The sequence below is a fragment of the Chrysochloris asiatica genome, unplaced genomic scaffold (assembly GCF_000296735.1).
Source record: "Chrysochloris asiatica unplaced genomic scaffold, ChrAsi1.0 scaffold00184, whole genome shotgun sequence".
Classification (NCBI taxonomy): Eukaryota; Metazoa; Chordata; class Mammalia; order Afrosoricida; family Chrysochloridae; genus Chrysochloris; species Chrysochloris asiatica.
In genome coordinates this window covers 2,164,950-2,178,617 of record NW_006408702.1, presented here as the reverse complement: position 1 = coordinate 2,178,617, position 13,668 = coordinate 2,164,950, and the positions used below count along the sequence as shown (strand labels likewise).

Sequence of the window (13,668 nt, the reverse complement as noted above, 5' to 3'; positions counted from 1 at the left end):
CATAAGACCTTTTTAAAGTGTTGAAGAGCAAACAAGTCAGTTTGAGGACTAAGGTGCGCCTGACCCAAGCCATGGTATTTTCAATAACCTCATATGCATGTGAAAGCTGGACAGTGAATAAGGAAGACCATACAAGAATTGATACTTTTGAGTTGTGGTGTTGGAGGAGAATATTGAAAGTGCCATGGGCTGCTAAAAGAACCAATAGATCTGTGTTGGAAGAAGTGCAGCCAGATTGCTCCTTGGAGGCCAGGATGGCCAAACTTCATCTCTCAGACTTCAGACATATTGTCAGGAGGGAGCAGTCGCTGGAGAAGGATATCACGTTTGGTAAGGTGGAGGGGTCAGAAAAAAAGAGGAAGACCCCGAATGAGATGGATTGGCCAAGTGGCAGCATCGATGGACTCAAGCGTGGCAACAGTAGTGAGGTTGGCCCCGAATCGGGCAGTGTTTTGTTCAGCTGTGCATAAGGTCACTATGAGTCAGTACTGACTTGATGGCACCTAACAACAACAACAACACCATAACTCAAATGCATCGATTCTTTTACGGTCCTCCTTATTCGTTGTCCGACTTTCACACGCATATGAGAATATTGAAAATATCATGGCTTGGATCAGGTGCACCATAATCCTCAAATTGATATCTTTGCACTTGGACACTTTAAAGAAGTTTTGTGCAGCCAATTTGCCTAATACGATACATCGCTGGATTTCTACACTGCTGCTTCCATTAGTGTTGATAGTGAATCCAAGCAAATTAAGTCTTTGGCAACTTTAATCTTTTCTCCGTTCATCATGATGTTTTTTATTGGTCCTATGGATGCTTGCTTCCTTTACATTGAGGTGTAGCCTGTACCAAAGCCATATGAACCTCTAGCTCCTTGAATTTTCCATGATGCCTGTCGCCTGTAGGCATTTGTACATGAAGTTCCCTCTAAGTGGAACTCTTTTCCTTTCCTTCAACCAGAGAAAGAAGGGAAATCTTAGTTCATTCAGAACTGCACACTCTGTTCTGTTCTCTTTCTCTGTTTGTAGATCAGCATGAGTAATTATATTTGTAGGTAATTATTCACATTTTATGGTAAAATATGTGAAGGAGATATTTTGAGTGGGCCCCTTTGTCGATTTTGACATTGACAAATTCCCAGTAGAGGCCCTAATAAGGGACAAGGTGCTGAGCCTGGGAGATAAAATACCATAACCACTGATTACTATTGAGAATATGGTCTGACCTCTTTTAGGTTTGTTTTTGTACTGCTTTATCAGATTCTTCCTGAGCTACATGGATTTGCTTTTATCTTAACTCTAGCCGCTATTACAGACTTTTTACTGTACTCGCAATCATTTTCCCCCTTCAGTGTTCCTTCCTGGCATACATACATTGTTGTTGGTGTTCAGTGTTGTCAGGTCAGTTCCAGGGTTTTGGAGGGGCAGCTGGTAGGTTTGAACCGCTGACCTTGTGGTTAGCAGTACAGAGTTTATCCTGCAGCACCAGAGCAGGACTGCATACCAAAATGTCTTTACAAGTCATTCTTACAGTGTTGTCTATAAATGTAGTGAAATTTAGAAGCAGCTGGTTAAATAAATTATAAAGCCCTGGTGGTACTGTAGGTTAAGTACTGGCCTGCTAATCGCAAGGTGGGCAGTTCAAACCCACCAGCTACTTCATAGAAGAAAGATGACTCCTTCTGCTCCCATAGAGATTTATAACATTGGAAACCCTAGAGAGGGTCCCTATGAGCCAGTGAGTTTCCATTATTTGGTAAATTTGGTGTTGTGAAGTGCCATCAAGTCAGTGAGGAGCAGCTGGTGAGCTTGAACCACAGACCTTGTAGTTCAAACCAACTTTGCAGTCCAACGCATTAACCTACAGCACCACACCAGGACTCCATTGTTGTTGTTGTTAAGTGCCATCGAGTCAGTTCCAACCCATAGCAGCCCTGTATAGGGTTTTCGAGGAGTGGCTGGTGAGCTTGAACCACCAATATTGCAGTTCAAACTGACTTTGCAGTCCAGAGCATTAACCCACAGCGCCACACCAGGACTCCGTAGCTCATGGTATATCTAGAATATGAAATTTTCTGAAACCATTAAATAAGATATGTAACAGGATTGGAATGTAAGGTTCACAGGCCAAAATCAGCCCAATTTCCAGTTTCTATAAATGAGGTTTTAGTGGCCCACAGTCTACCCATTCACGTATGTATTGTCCGCCACTGTTTTTGTGCTACAATGGCAGAGTTTAGTTGCTGCAACAGAAACTGTATGGACCAGGGGCCTGAAATGTTTATTATCTGTTCTTTACAAATAAGTCTGCTGATGCCTGCTGTTGCCCTACATTTACTGATACTGGAAAGTCTTTAACACACTATGGATGGAAAGTAGAGAATACAAAATAACATGTATGAGTGTGATCCCAGTTACATAAAATCATGTGGTGGTGACAGGCAAAAATTTCAGGTAATCAATGAATTGTTGAATGGGAAATTGATGTTGACTGTCACCACCCAATTCACAATAAAAAGTAACTAAGGTCTAACACCTTAAGTAATATATTTTTAAGAGCAATGTCTTGAATTATGTTCACCAAAATATGCAAGGTTACCTATCAGTTGAGAGTCTAGGTGCTGTTTATTAAGCCTCTTTATTTTTTTTCGCCTGCAATTTCTAAGTTTTCTAAAAATAATATTTTAAAACTGAAAAAGCGAACTTGAGAAATATAATCGATAAAGGATTAATATCTTTATTATGTTTGAGTTCATATTATTTTTTTTCTAACTGATAACTCAGAAAAGGGAGCAAAAGTACGAAGCAGATATCGAAGGGATTCTGGTAGTTCAACTAGTTAAGCTCTTGGCTGTTAACCAAAAGGTTGGTGGTTTGAAGCCACCCAACAACTTTTCATGAAAAAGCCCTGGTGAGCTTCTGTAAAGAGTCTAGAGAAGAAAACTCAACAGGCAGTTTTAGCTGTTGTAGCAACACTAGATAGCTAAGCCAGATCGATTGTTGTTATTGTGCCACTGAGCCAGTTCCAACTCATAGCAACCCTGTATAGAGTTTCCAAGGAGCAGATAGTGAGGTTGAACCACTGACCCTGTAGTCTAGTGCATTAGCCTGCATGCGTTAACCAGGACCCAGACAAACAGAATACTACTCAGTACTTTATAAGGAACTTGCTATTGATGTTCCGAACTACCTGACTGAATTTTAAAGGCCTTACTCCGAACACAAGACAGAAGACGCCAGTTCAAAGGCTTCTATGATCTTGAAAAGGTAAAAAGTAAAGGATGGAAAGCAGGTAAGTGGTTGCCAACCCACCAGCTGCTCCTTGGGAACTCTCTACAGGGTCGCTGAGTGGGAACCAACTGGGCAGCAACTGGGCAACACCGACCACAACAAGCTGAGACTGGATAGCAAAGGTCGCTTGGAGGGTGACGGTGGAACTGTTACGTGTCCTGGTGATGAAGGTAGTTGTATAAACCTGGTTTTGGGGTGCTATCAAGTTGTATCCAGCTCATCTTGCTGTTGTTAGTACAGTGAAGGTGGTTCCAACTCATAGTGACCCTGTGTGGTTTCTAAGGAGCGGCTGGTGGGTTTGAACCTCCAACATGAACCATAAGGTCAACAGTTCAAACCCACCAACTGCTCCTCAGAAACTCTATGAGTCCAACCGACTCAGTGGCACTTAACAACAACAAACAGGTCTTTGTTCTTCATTGTGCCCCCTTCTGGGAAGGAGAGTAGGGTTAGTATATGCTTTTCTGTTTGAAGACTATAACCAAGGCCTAGAACCATTATAGTATAGACAATAAAACATTTTAAAACATTGTAGTAAGTAATAAAAATATCGTTCAGTTTAACTTTTCTCCCTGGGGGCAGACTGGGCTTTTTCTTGTTGCTTGCCAATAATGATTTAAAAGATGATATCATCTTGTTTCCTTTGAGAATTTCCTGGACATCATTTGAAATGAAGTAAGTGTTATATATGCCTTGGAAGAAAAGATCGTTTGTTTTCTCATTGAAAATTCACCGTTTCTCCCTGTCATCTGTTTGATCCTTTAGGATTTTATACTGCACGATGATCCTGCCCTTGTACTACCTCGAGCCTTTCTTTTCGTACATATTCCTCAACCTACAACTCATGGTTCTGCAAGCCCTTCACCTTTACTGGTGTTTTTTCATCCTGAAGATTCTCAAACGATTTATGTTTACAACGGTAAGAACTGTCGGAAACTTACGCTGAACAAGTAGACTTCATTGGCGGGCTAAAGCTGATGCTTAGGTGATGGAAATTTGTAATTAACTCATGATTAACCAGAATTTATTTTTCTTGATTTGATGATTAATGATACAAAAATTTCTCTATTGAATAGCTAGATTTTTCAGTAAGTAGTTCTCTAAGGTGCTGTTAGGAAATTGTTTGTGTTGTTGTTGATGTTAAATGCTGTCAAATCAATTCTGACTCCTAGTGAGCCTGTATAGGGTTTCCAAACAGTGGCTGATGGATTTGAATTACCAACCTTATGGTTATCAGTCCAGTGCTTATCCTACAGTGCCACACCAGAACAAATATTTTAAATATATATATTTATCCGTAAATGGGTTGCTGATTTTCAAAAGAATTTTCTAGTGGATCAAAATTTGCTCTAGTTTGAGTCAAGCCTTAGGATGGTGGTGGTGGTGGTATTAAGTGTCTTCGGGTCAATTCTGACTCATAGCCACCCTGTATAGGGTTTCCAAGGCTTTTAAAATCTTTGTGGGGACAGAAAACCTCATCTTTCTCCCATGGAGCGGCTGGTAAACTCAAACCATGGACATTGTGGTTTGCAGTCAAGTGCTTATCATATGGAGCCACTGTGTTCCCCTTATGAGGCTTGTTGTTGTCATTATATACTGTCGAGTGGGTTCCAACTTATAGGAACCCTGTAGAGAGTTTCCAAGGACTGGCTGCTGTTTTTAAACCACCGACCTTGCGGTTAGCAGTCCAGTGTTTATCCTAGGAGCCCTTAGCATGGTTGTTGTTGTTGTTAAGTGCCATGGAACCGGTTCTGATTAGTCCCTGGATAATATTTCAGGGACTTACATTTACCTTGAGAAGTACGGTGACTCTGTAGAATAAGCATTGGACTGCAAACCACAGGGCCAGTGGTTCTAGTCCACCAGCTGCTCTGTGGGAGAAAGATGAGCCTTTTTGCTCCCACCAAGATTGATAACCTCAGAAGCCCTGTGCTGGGTCACTATGAGTTAGGATGGACTCTCTGGCACTTAACAAAAACAACATATTTACCTTTTTTAAGTGGCTGATTTGCACATAATGTGAACTTAGAGATTTCTCTTACTCTCTGAATTATTGTCCATCATTTGACTATAGTTTGTTGATTGAATTCTTCCTTAACTAGTAAACGTGGATGATACCTTTTAGACAATAGAAAGACTATCATTTGTTTTCCATTCTTTTCTGAACTTTAGTTCCAGAACAAGGTGAGGAGAATATTACAGAATTGATTAAGACACAATCACTGACCATATAGTGAGGGAGTATTTATCTACTTGCTGTTATTAGGTGCCATCGAGTCAGTTCCGACTTATATGACCTCATGTACAACAGAACGAAACAGGGCCCAGTCCTGAGCCATCCCCACGATTGGTGTTCTGCTTGGGCCCATTGTTGCGGCCACTGTGTTTAATACATCTCATTGGGGACGGTCTTCCTCTTTCTTGCTGACTGGCCACTTTACCAATTATGATTTCCTTCCTTAGGGACTGGTCCCTCTTGATAACAGGAGACACAAAGTCTAGCCATGCTCGCCTCTAAGAAACATTCTGGCTGCAATTCTTATTAGACAGATTGTTCTATTGGCAGTTCCTGGTATTTTCTTTTATTTTCAATGTTTCTGTAAGCCAATTATAATCATATTTATGATTAAATGTATTGGATTTTATATTTGCACACCTTTTATTTCTGGGACCTTAATAATGGCAAGAAAAGTTCAAGTCCCAAATTACGGATAGCTTGCACAGTACAGTGGACTCCTGGTGTTGTGCTCTAGGATAAGCACTGGAGTGCTAACCAAATGGTCAGAAGTTCAAACCCACCAGCCACTTCTCAGACACCCCATAGAGTGATTATGAGTTTGAACTGACTTCTTGGTACTTAACAACAACAGCAAAGTGCATCAGTGTAATTTACTATTTGTATATATATATATATATATATATATTTAACTGTCTTCCCTGTCACTCTCTACCCTCTAGCCAGTGAATAACTCTCCCCCCCCTCCCATTCCTGGTGACCATTACAGAATGCTTCTTTTCACATGAAAACCTTTTCGTGACATTTTTCAGTAGTGGTCACATACAGTATTTGTTCTTTTGTGACGAATTTCACTCAGTATGGTGTCTTCCAGGTTCATCCATGTTATGAGGCATTTCACAGATTCATCGTTGTTTTTCCGCGTTGTGTAGTATTCCATTGTGTGTATGTACCAATGTTTGTTTAGCCATTCTTCTGCTGGTGGGCATTTAGGCTGTCTGCATCTTCTTGCTATTGTGAGTAATGCTGTAGTGAACCTGGATGTGCACAGAAGCTCTCATTGATTGAGGATATAGGCCAAATAGAGAGATTGCTGGATTATCCATGATATTCTCAGTATTCTTCTCCAGTACCATAATTCAAATACATCGATTCTTCTGTGGTCTTCCTTATTAATTGTCCAACTTTCACATGCATATGAGCTGATGGAAAATACCATGGTTTGGGTCATTAAATACCCTTAATCCTCAAAGTGATGTCTTTGCTCTTTAACACTTTAAAGACATATTTTGCAGCAGATTTACCTAATGCAATATGTCATTTGATTTCTTGACTGCTGCTTCCTAAGTGTTGATTGTGGATCCAAGTAAAATGATCTCTTTAACAACTTTTATCTTTTATCTGTTTATCATATTATTTATTGACCCAGTTATGAGAATTTTCTTTCTTTCTTTTTTTTTTTTTTACACTGAGTTGAAATCCACACTGAAGGCTATATAGTCTTTGAGATTCATCAGTAAGTACTTCAAGTAATCTTTGCTTGTAGCAAGCAATATTGTATCATCTGCATATCGCAGGTTGTTAATGAGTCTTCCTCCAACCCTGATGCCACGTTTTTCTTCACATAATCCAGCTTCTCAGATTATTCACTCAGTATGCAGATTGAATAAATACGATGAAAGAATACAACCCTGGTGCATACCTTGCCTAATTTTACACTATTCAGTGTTCCCTTGTTCTGTTCTAACAGCTGCCTCTTGATCTATGTCTAGGTTCCTCATGAGCACAATGAAATGTTGTGAATTTCCCATTCTTCTCAATGTTATCCATACTTTGCTAAAATCAACATAGTTGAGTGTCTTTGCACAGTTAATTAAAAACACAAATACACATCTTCCTGGTGTTCTGTCTCCCCAGCAAAGACTCATCTAACGTCAGCAGTGGTATTCCTTGTTCCACGTTCTCTTCTAAAGCCAACTTGAATTTCTGGCAGCTCCCTGCGGATGCACTGCTGCAACCATTTTTCGAGTATATTCAGCAAAATGTTACCTGCATGTGACATGAATGATATTGTTTGATGACTTCCACATTCTGGTGGGTCACCTTACTTTGGGACAGGCACAACGATCTCTTTCAACCAGTTGGCCAGGTAGCTGTCTTCCAAGTCTCTTGGCACAGATAAGTAAGTGCGTCCAGTGCTGCATCAGTTGGTTATAATATTTCAGTTTGGAGTCCATCAATTCCTACAGCCATGATTTCGCCAATGCCATCAGTTCAGCTTGTATTTCTTCCTTCAGTATCATCAGTTCTTGATCATATGCTGCCTCTTGAAATGGGTGAGCATCGACCAGTTCTTTTGGTACAGTGACTCTGTGCATTCCGTCCATCTTCTTATTATGCTTCCTGTGTCATTCAGTATGTTGTCCATAGAATCCTTCAGTGTTGCAATTGAGGCTTGATTTTTTTCTTTAGTTCTTTCAGCATGAGAAGTACTCAGTTTGTTTGTACTTTTTGATTTTCTTATTCCAGATCTTTGCACATTTCATTATAATAGTTGACTTCATCTTCTCAAACTGCCCTTTGTAATTTTCTGTTAGGCGCCTTTTTTTTTAAGCTTTTATTGTGAATTAAATGATAGTTTACATGGGAGAACAGCAGCTTTGCACTCATCCTATTGTATTTCGTTTCATTGCAATGATTACAATCCCCTCCATGCATCGTCATTCAACAGTATGTGCTTCTATTCCTCCATTTTTAATTTTTATTTAATGTATACAGAAACACTCAGGAACATATAATCATTTAAACAACCAGAGGGCACATTCTGCAAGCCTGCCTCCTGGCCACCAGCACCCAACCTTTCTCTTTCTGTGAGTCTGGAGTCCTCAGCTGCTCCCTTTCTCATTTCTGGTGTCGTTGCTTCTCTGGATAGGGTTCCACATTCCACTCATGCTCTTTATCCAGTTCCTTTTACTTCTCTGTGTTCAAGAGCAAGTTTCAGGATCTCTTCTGACATCTATTTTTGTCTTTTCTACATTTATAGTGTCCTTTTGCTTATGAATGGATGTTGCTCTTAATATCATCCCACAACTCCTCTGGTCTTTGGTCATTAGGTCCACTTCATAAAATTCGTTCTTTAGATGGCCTCTAAATTCAGGTGGAATATAATCAAGGCCATATTTTTGGTCTCATGGACTTGTTTTAATTTTCTTCAACTTCACCCTGAACTTGCATATGAGCAATTGATAGTTTAGTCAATAGCTTTGTTTTGGCTAATGATATTGAGCTTCTCCATCATCACTTTCTATACATTTAGTCGATTTCCTTTCTCTGGGTTTCATCTGGTGAGGTCCTCGTGGATAGTTGCTGTTTATGTTGTTGATAAAAGGTATTGGCAATGAAGAAGTCATTGGTTGGTCTTGCAGAATGGTAGCATTGTTTCTATCACCAAGGCCAAATTTTCCAACTACTAATGGTGTGGTCTGTGGGTTAATGCGCCATACTGCGAAGTCAGTTTCATACTGCAGGGTTGGTGGTTCAAGTTCACCAGTTGCTCCTTGGAAACCCTCTAGAGGGTCGCTATGGGTCGGAACTGACTTGACGACACTTAACAGCAACAACAACAATTATTATTATTCTATTTCCAACTTTCCATTCAATGCATTTGATCAGTTTCAGACTGAGGAAGTTGGTTGAATCCTTAAATTTCATCATCACTGGCTTTAATGATTGGTGGATAGATGAGGATGAGTCAAAGATTATCCACACTCTGACTGTAGAATTTATTTTAATAGACTTTTAGAAAAGACAGATACATCATTTTTCGACGTAATCCTCTTGCTTTTCCATACACTCTCTGTCCATCTGTCAACAAGCTTTTGTATTCCCTTATTGAAAAATGTTTTAGGCTGAGCTGCCAGTCATGAATGCACTGCTGTTTTCACATGATCAGAAGTGAATCTTCGTCCTCGAAGGGCTGCTTTCAGGGGATCAAACAGGTGAAAGTCCAGTGGAGCAAGATCAGGACTATAGGGAGGGTGTTTTAAACACCTCAGAATGAAGTTATTGCAGAGTGTCAACAGGGTGGGCGGGGGCATTGTCACGCAGGATCACAGCACCCCTGGAGAGCAGTCCTCTGTTTAATCCAAAGCTTAGGCTTCAGGGGTTCAGTGAGTGTCTCACTAACCAGCACTGTTGCTTGTTGAACCTTCCTCCTGGTAGTGTCCCAATACTGGCCCTTGGGGATCCCAGAAAACTGTAAGCATCAATTTTCCAGCTGATGGGTGATTTTTTAATTTTCTGTTAGTTAGTGACTGAGGATGTTTCCACTTCATACTCTGCCGTCTGCGCTCAAGCTTGTAGTGATAGATTCATACCTTGTCACCAGCAATGTTTTTTTTTTTTAAAAGACGCTTTTACCTTCCTTTAAGTATGAGTCCAGAGTTTGTTTGGAGACGTGCCAACACTTCTGTTTCTGCTCTTCCTTGAGTTGTTACAGTTGCCATCTCGCACGAACTTTCCAAAACCCAAGTCTGTGGTGGATTATTTCACAGGCAGCACCATGGCTGATTTGAAAATGATTTGTCACACAATCCACTGTCACTCATCTGTCGGACAGAACCGTGCCACCTGCAGTGGCCATGGATGGGTGTTTTAATAGAAACAGAGTGCAGATAATTTGTGACTCACCCTCATAGTTGCAGCTACGTATCAACAAGTACCTGCCAGAAATTCAAGCTGGATTCAGAAGTGGATGTGAAATGAGGGATATCATTGCTGATGTCAGTTGGATCTTGGATAAAAGCAGAGAATACCAGAAATAAATGCCTACCTGTGTTTTAGTGGGTATGCACAAGCATTTGATTGTGTGAATCATAACAAACTGTGGATAACGTCTCAAAGAATGGGCATCCCAGAACACTTCATTGTGCTCGTTCAGTTAACCACGAGGCACTCATTAGAACAGAAGAAGATACTGCATGGTTTACAATCAAGAAAGCTGTGTGACAGGGGTGTGTCCTGCCTCCACGCTTGCTCAGTCTGTATGCTCCCCAGAATACCCGAGAAGGTGGGATATTTGAAGAACATGGCATTAGCATTCAAGGCAGGCTCCTTAACCACCTGAGATAAGCTTGCTGAAAATGAAGAGCATTTGAAGGACTTTCTGATGAAGCTCACAGTCAGCACCCTTCAGTGTGTATTGTGACACTGTCAAACACTCCGACATCCTCATAACTAGACTACTAAGCAACATCATGATGAGGAAAGAAAAGGTTTCAATTGTCAAGGATTTCCTTTTACTTAGATCCACAATCAACAGGCCTAGGAGCAGCAATCAATAATTCAACTGATAGATTTCATCTGACAGATCTGCTGCAAAGCCCTGTTTAAAGGGTGTTACTGTTAATACTTAAGGTATTCAAATACTGAGAAATACAAGCAGAATGTTCCCTGGAAATGAAGATCGTGAGACTTCACTGCACATACTTTAGACATGTTGTCAGGAATGACCAGTCGCTGAAGTGAGACATAGTGTTCAGTAAAGTGGAGGGTCAGTGAAAAAGAGGAAGACCCTCAACATATGGTCTGGTACAGTGGCTGCAACAATGAACTCAAACCTGGCTGTGATGGGCAGGCCGGCACAGGACCGGGAAGTTTCGTTCTGTTGTACATAGGGTTGCTATGGTTGGAACTGACTCTCTGGCACCAACTAACTAACTACAACAGCATGCTCATAAGAGACAGTACTCAGTCGTTGTCTTTTCTTATACTTTCATTTGTCTGGCTTTGGAATCAGAATCATGCTGGCCGCTTAAAATAAAAATATTTTCTAGGGGAGATTAGGAAGAAGCAATGTTATTTCTAGCTTCAATCTTTGGGAGAATTTGCCTGTGGAAACATCTGGGTCTGGTGTTCATTTTGTAGATGTTTACTACTTCATTGCCTTTCACAGTTATGTTAAAGGTTATTCATTTCTTTTTGGAGTCCTCATGTGGCGCTGTAGGATAAGCACTGGACTGCTAACCGAAAGGTCAGAGGTTCAAACCCACCAGCCGCGCCTTAGAAACCCTATACAGGTTCACTCTGAGTTGGAACCAACTCGACAGCACTTAACAACAACAACGAGTCAGAACTGACTCTGGCATTTCACAACAAACCGCAGCATTTCTCCTTGGGTGATTTTTACTAGTATGTCTGGTATTGGTCCATTTCACTTGAGTTCTGTGCATAGAGCTGTTCAGAGAATTCGGTTACTAAACTGGTTTTGTTGTTAAGTGCTGCCAAGTTGGTTCTGACTCATAGTGCCCATGTATCGGGTTTCTGAGGAGCAGCTGGTGCTGACCGCCCAGCACCACACCAGGAGCCTCTACTACACGGAGGAGGGTTAGGGTGTCAGAAGGCACAGCCTCTCTTTCATTTCGGGCAGCATATGTCTTCCCTCTTCTCTCTGTCAGTCTGGCTAGAGGCTTAACAACTTCATGGATTTGTTCAAACAGCCCACTTGGGGAATTTTGCTTTTCTTTATTGTTTTTCTCTGCGCAAATTTCATTAATTTCTGCTCTTTATTATTTTCTTCCTTTTACTTTTTTGTGATTATTTTGTTCCCTTTTATTTTTTTTCTAATTTCTAAAAGTGGAGGCTCAAATTCATTTAACAACTTTCTTTTGTTCTAGAAAATCATTATGGTATGAATTTCCTTTTAAGCACTACTTTAGCTGCATTCTTAACGTCTTTGTATGTTGTATTTTCATTTCCATTTAATTAAAACATATTAATAACAATTAAGACTTTTTTTGACCCCCTGCTTTTAAAGAAAGACATTTTTTCTAAGTGTTTTGAGATTTTTCTATTACCTTTTTCATACTGGTTTTTAACTTACTCCCATATGGTCTGTAAACAGACTTTATATAATTTCAATGATTTTAAGTTTGTTAAGGGTTGTTTTGTACCCCATAGTATGGTTAATCTTGATGAATGTTAGATGGTTTGTTATTGGATTTTCTTTTTGGGGAGTCATGCCTCTTAACTGAGCCTGTCTGCTTTTCCACTCAATGCTCTTCCTGGATGCTTGTCACTCATATCCCAATTTGTCCTTTATCCAGGATATCCACGATGTGAGGAGCGATGATGAGGAAGAAGAAGAGGATGAAGAAGAAGAGGAGGCACCCAAAGGCAAAGACATAGACTATTTGAAGCATAGCCTTGGGACTGACAGAAACCTCATTCCTAATGGTCAACATGGCCGTTAGCTTGGAACCCCCCCCCTAGAATCTGGGGGCTGCAAGGGCTAGCAGAAGGCTGAGGTGCTTCCCTGCCCATCACTGTGCCCCACTGCACCCACAGAGACCCCGGATTCTACACTTTCCTCTTTCTCACCCCCACCTTCCCTCTCACCTAAGATGTTTTTAACAAAGTGTTGGCTTGTGTTGGAATGTTAAATCTAAGTATCCCCATGGATTTTATTGCAGTTAGAACTCAGAAAGGTCATAGATTTCAAAGATTTCTTCAGAAAACTATTTTAGTTCTCATTGTATTCATTCATGTATTTGAGACATTGACTTTTACAGAAACGAATTTTGTTGTAGGCCTTATTGCCTTCCCACTTTGCCTATCCTTGGGCCTGCTTTGAGAGGTGCTAAGTGAGAGCACTTTGTCCAGGTGTGTTTGGCCATGGAGCACACTCGGGACAGCTCGCCTCCCAAGAGTGAGTTAGATGTGATGATGAACGGTGACTGAAGGATCCAATCACAGGACCGGCCTGCAGGGCTCATGCACCGTATCCTCCGTGAGCATGATTTTTAAAAAATTTCCTGGGCCTCCGTGCCTCTTCTGTACACTGCCTGCTTCACAGGAGCCAATGAGATAACCGATGTGGAGTGCACACTATAGTCTGTCAGTTGTGAAGTATTAATGTTGCTGGTGCCCCTGTTCTACTGGGATCCCAGCTGTTTGGGAGAGGGAGACCTGGCCAAGCTTGGTCCTAATTGGGCCAGAAGCAAAGACAGATATTTTCCTTTTAAACGTGTCTGGTAATATCTGGAACTGCAGCTGTCCGGAAGTCTGTTTCATTTGATTTGGTAATTATTTATTTGTCATAGTCTCAAGGGCGATTTTTAAATGTCCCCGGGATTC

General features: G+C 40.9%; 1 protein-coding gene across 1 annotated transcript in view; it reads left to right on the top strand.

Moving 5' to 3' along the window:
• Positions 1 to 12,785, top strand: part of CERS3 (ceramide synthase 3) — an 81,780-nt gene extending 68,995 nt beyond the window's left edge. Inside the window, exons 9-10 of the mRNA XM_006872153.1 lie at positions 4,065 to 4,218; positions 12,639 to 12,785. Coding sequence (XP_006872215.1) covers positions 4,065 to 4,218; positions 12,639 to 12,785 — 301 coding nt within the window. The remainder of the gene's footprint in view (positions 1 to 4,064; positions 4,219 to 12,638) is intronic.
• The last annotated feature ends 883 nt before the right edge of the window (positions 12,786 to 13,668 follow it).